The sequence below is a fragment of the Lycium barbarum genome, chromosome 9 (assembly GCF_019175385.1).
Source record: "Lycium barbarum isolate Lr01 chromosome 9, ASM1917538v2, whole genome shotgun sequence".
NCBI lineage: Eukaryota > Viridiplantae > Streptophyta > Magnoliopsida > Solanales > Solanaceae > Lycium > Lycium barbarum.
In genome coordinates this window covers 19,440,747-19,446,295 of record NC_083345.1, presented here as the reverse complement: position 1 = coordinate 19,446,295, position 5,549 = coordinate 19,440,747, and the positions used below count along the sequence as shown (strand labels likewise).

Genomic DNA, 5,549 nt, shown 5'->3' with positions numbered 1-5,549 from the left:
AGTGATGCATGTATTTATATACCTTTCGAGGGCGGTGACCCTCCAGTTTATGATACCTATCAGACAGGAGATTATGTTGTGAGTGCCCTTAGGTGGCCCAGAATGAGCATGAGCAGGTATGTTATGTATATATTGTGGCATCTAGGAGGTCAGCTTCTGGGTGTCCGTCATAGCCGTCTGATTGGGCTGTGACAAGGCTCTTCTCCTTCTACACCTAATTCTTTTCTGCCTTCTTCATGGTCATCTTCATTTCATACGTCTTGAGATTTCCAATAAGCTCATCGACAGTCAACGTATCCAGATCTTTGGCTTCAGAGATAGCATTTACCTTGCTATCCCAGGAGTTAAGTAATACACGAAGCATCTTCCTTACCAGCTTGGTAGTTGTGCTGACTTCTCCAAGAGAGTGGAGTTCATTGATTATGGAGGTGAATCTGGTGTGCATCTCATGAATAGATTTACTCTCTTTCATTTTGAACATCTCATACTCAATGGTAAGCATGTCAATCTTGGAGTTTTTTACCTGAGTAGTTCCTTCATGAGCAGTTTGGAGAGCTTCCCAGATCTCTTTGGTTGATGAGCAAGATGAGACTGCATTGTACTCATCCGGTCCTATTACACATACAAGAATCTTCTTAGCTTTATAGTTCTTCTCCACTTTCTTCCTGTCAGCTTCATTATATTCTTTTCCTGTTTTGACAGTGGTCTTTTTACCGTCTTCACTTGTGTGAACTGGGATATGGGAACCATCACAGATGATATCCCAAAGCTTTGAATCTTCGGCCATTATGAAGTCGTGCATTCTTATTTTTCACCACCCATAATATTTTCCATTAAATCTGGGTGGCCTTGTGAAAGACTGTCCTTCTTCCATATTTGGTGGGGCTGCCATTTTTTAGATTCTTTCTAGGTGTTAACCTTTTCGAAAGCCCCTGCTCTGATACCAATTGATGAAGGTTGTGCGTCCACCAAATAGTGTATGAAGGGACCTAGTTGTGTACTAGTTCCCTTATGCAATGCAGTATGTAAAGGAGACAGGATGTTATCGTGGAAAACTCCTTCCTCAAGGGATTAAAAACCATGACCTACCTCAGTAGGATTTCAACTCCACTACACGAGCAACTTCAGATTACAACCCATTGTAAGCTAGGAACTAACTTCCATAATCCCTCAACCCTTACAATAGTAGCAACCTAGGAACTAACTCCCGTAGTCCCTCAACCTTTGCAATACACCGATTGCAAACACCTCCACTTGACTAACTCTAGCCAAGGAAACCAAGGTTGACTACCTCTAGGCAAACCCAACTAATACACCTTAGACTACACACTAGCCAAGGGTACCACTTAATAGATTGAAAGGTAAACTTCCTAATAACTATTAAGAATTTGAAATACCTACAACAACTTTTTATAAGAGAAGAGTAGGTTTAGAAGTTAAAGCACAAACGAACAAAGACTTACAACAACCTAAGAACATAGACAATATCTTGTGTCTGGATCAGGTTCTTCAGCCTGTAGATGGCTTTGTTCTTGAGAGATCTTGAGAAACTTGCATCGGTAGATTTTGCACAATTTGGATTAAGTTTTTCAGTCTACTTAATATGTTTCCATCATGTTGTATATATAGTGGGAGCATATGGTGTGAAAAGAGACCACTCTTCAATTTTGACCTAAAGTATGGGCCAACTCACTATTGTACTTGTGTGCAGCAAGTGGCTCGGTTTTACAGCTATCTCTGCCTACAGTACAAGGCGCACTGAGAGTAGATTACAGACCAGGTCTCTATCTGGTTCTGAAATATTTTGACAATCATCAAAACACGAATGCACTTGGAACTATCACTAACACAACACAATGCAACCTCCATGCACACTATCTTCCGGTGGATGTCCTAGAGCTATGACCTATGGGGGACAAACATGTTGTCCACATGCAGCATCGACAAACTCCACATACATATCATATAACTGGCACAGACGAGCCCCTCATGCATATCAAGTACCAACAAAGATGAACTCAATGTGCATATCATAACATGTAACCAACACAGATAATCTTAATGTGCAATATCAAGTAACAGAGCAAAAATCACATAATCAGTCACAATGACACGTAAATAAGACATAATCCTCAGCCGAACATGTGCTCTACATGCATATAACTCCAAAATATAATCTAGCATAAATTTAATGTGTACAACCTATTCACTATCATGGTACTATTCTCAAATAATCAATAAATTTAGAATAAGGCATACTAGACAAAACAACACTGACATGTCACCATGTACCTGCATAAGCAGTCATCACCTCGCCTATACGTTACCTTCTTACCCTTAGTTCATTTCATTAACCATTTGGTTGGAAACACATTCCCCATCGAAATCAAGGTTTTAACTTATCTCGATCCGAGAAAAGATTTAACCTTCCAATATCTCTAATGCATTTGAAATTCATCAAATGAATTCAATCTATTTAAAAAATTATTCTGTGAGGTTAAACGAGTCTGACGATAGCCATACTATAATATGAAGAGATTCGGACTAGAAAGTCAAACCCCATACCTCGGGGTCAAAATCACAACTTTTTTACTATAAACATATTACCTATACTTATACACGTTCAAAATTACGCTCAAAACTCAAATCCGATATTCGAAACATCTTTCAAATCCTTAAAATTCATGCTTTTAAAGCCTATTGTCACGTCCTTAGTAGTCAACTAAGTGCACGTGCGGCACTTGACAACTCACTCACATTCTTGCACAACTTGCTTAAGATTTTGCTATGCCAAGTCAAATTAGATTACTACACTCAAGATCGCTACGGGAATAGTATATGACTGAGACGAGAGAAAGTTGCTAAAGGATGCTTTTGTAGTAGAGAGAACTTGATTGATTTTGCTTGATGGTTTTCCAAATGAATGTCCCTCTATTTATACTACTCACCTAGGGAATAACATGTTAATAATAATTATTGTTCAAGTCCCTATATATTTACAAATAAGCCCTTATTCTAGAAATCTCTACACAACTAGAATGCTCCAAGGACTTTTCATGCAAATCCATAGAATTCTAGGGTCTTCCAAGGGAAATCTCCATATGTCTTTAGAATCTTCCCATAATATATAGTCTTCCTCGTATGTAACTATTCCACATAGCAAAAACATATGCCAAATGGCTCCTAGGTGGCATGATGACATGGTGGGTCATCACAACATGGCTAAAATACCAACTTGCACATTTAAATCTATGAATCTAGGCATGAAAATTAATGGAGGATTCTTGAAAAATAATCTAAATTGAGGTAGAATCACTTACCTATGTAGGGAAACATTGCATAGTGTCACGACCCAAACCGATGAGTCGTGACGAGTGTCTGACCTCTAGCGACCAAACACCCCTAAACGCGTATCTGAAACATACGAAACATCAAAGGCCCATAAATGGCATAAACTGGTCTCAAAGAGGGAAACATCAGAACTCTGTACAATCTGCATATATATACACAACATGTGGAAGAACAGTGCAAGCCAGCTAGGCTGCTACATATACTATACCCAAAAGAATTGAAGCCGACAAGGCTACATCGTCTGACTACTACATACAACTGTCTACAGACCTCTACTGGAATGAAAGTTGTAGAAAGGATGGGACAGGGCCCCGTCATACCCATATGCATACACATCTCAAAAAGGTGGCATACCAAAACTGACTGTAGCTCTAGATCAAATGGAGGGTACTGACCCCTGCTAGATCTAGAGGTCCTACTGAGCTGGACCACCTGTCTGTCTCCCTGTACCTGCGGGCATGAACATAGCCCACCGAGCAACGGGGAGTCAGTACGGATAATGCACCGAGTATGTAAGGCATAAGAACAACATAGATACATAAGAATCATGGATAAGATCTGAACTCATAAACTGAAATGACTGACTACATGTAATTGTATGAACTAGTATCTGCCGAAGTCTACATAAATCTGTATAACTGACAATGCCTCTGTGGGCACATAATATGCATGCTCATGCCTATCAACGATGGTCATGCATCTATATATGTGTGTGTGTATAACGCCTGATATATGTGCGTATATAACGCCTGATGTATGTGCGTATATAACGCCTGTAAAGCCTCTATGACACCTCATCATATCATATTGGCTCTTCTGCGACCATAATCAATGTCATCATCATAGTGGTAATGCGTTTATAACGCCTATATCTCTTCTCATACTTTACATATATCTAATATTCGTGTATATAACGCCTTTTGGTCATGGGTCAATGTACATAAATATATAATGAATACAATGCATGAATAAACTGTATGCACAGAGCTGGCTACATATGACTGGACCCATGAACAGAAGGATCACTCATAAACGGGGTATACAAACATCAAAGACTGAAATACTTCTAATGCTTCTAAGAGTAGAGTACTATGGAATGCTTACTCACTTGTTGGATCATATCATAGGTTTATGCCAAAAGAAGGAATAATGGCCTTAACATACCTTGAAGTATACCCAATCGTCCAACTTCTATCTCTTGAACTCGCAAGTCTACAATTAAGATAACATAGACCTTCATTAGACTATTTACTTCACTTACTAACCTCCTTTAGATGCATATAGAGCTTAACGATTTGTAGACATTAATTTCCTCATAAGCTTACAACTCCTCAACTTTCCATTTAATCCAACATTAACCACAACAACAATAACAACACTTATATATATAGTTATATACTCAATTTTACCCTCAATCATCTCTTAAGATAGCCTCAAGTCCCTACCTTGCCCTTCATCAACTTAACACTTCCACAAATACCTTCTTTTCACTTAAAATCACTAAAACTCTTGATAACCAACTTAAATACAAGGGTAGAAATCATTACATACCTTGAGGGGTCAAAATCCCAAGAATCACTTCAACTACAACTCCCTAAGCTTCACAACCTTGAAGAAACCCTAGAAGCAATCTACTCCTTCACAAGCTCGGGTTTACGGGGTCCCGGTCTTGTCAAATTTTCACTAATATGATGGAAAATATTGGGAGAGAATATATTAGGGTTTTTCTGATTTGGAAAGGAGGAAAATATGAAATAGGGTCGTGAACCATCTATTTATACTTGGAATTAAAAAGGCAACAGCGGTCCGGTTCGATGAGCGGGTCGACGGCCCGTCGACTTGCTCCGTCGACCTGCGCCTGTGGATGCAGGGCTGCGGGACCCTGTCGACACCGCACATTGACTGTCCGTCGACCATATCGATGACCCGTCGACAATGATTGGTGTTCTGCAGATTTTTCTGATTCAGTTCAGATTGCGTCGATTCAATTCGTTTAACTTTTAACTCTATAAATAGCCAGGAATATTTGTTGTTACCCTCGTACGCGGGGTAAGGTACTTTCTACCTCCAAAATAGGGCTCAGGTCTCTATTCCAAGGGCATACCCGACTAGGAAACCATAGGTTCTACTACTACGAACTCGAAGGGTGTAACACATAGAAAATCGCCTCAATTCGAGCTCCTTAGCTCCCAAAATGT

The 5,549-nt window shown here is 39.5% G+C and overlaps 1 protein-coding gene across 1 annotated transcript; it reads right to left on the bottom strand.

The window, feature by feature from the left end:
- Positions 1 to 214: 214 nt before the first annotated feature.
- Positions 215 to 787, bottom strand: LOC132611730 (uncharacterized). Its single transcript, XM_060326114.1, has one exon. The coding sequence runs from the start codon at positions 785 to 787 to the stop codon at positions 215 to 217; it is 573 nt and encodes a 190-aa protein (XP_060182097.1).
- Positions 788 to 5,549: the final 4,762 nt, after the last annotated feature.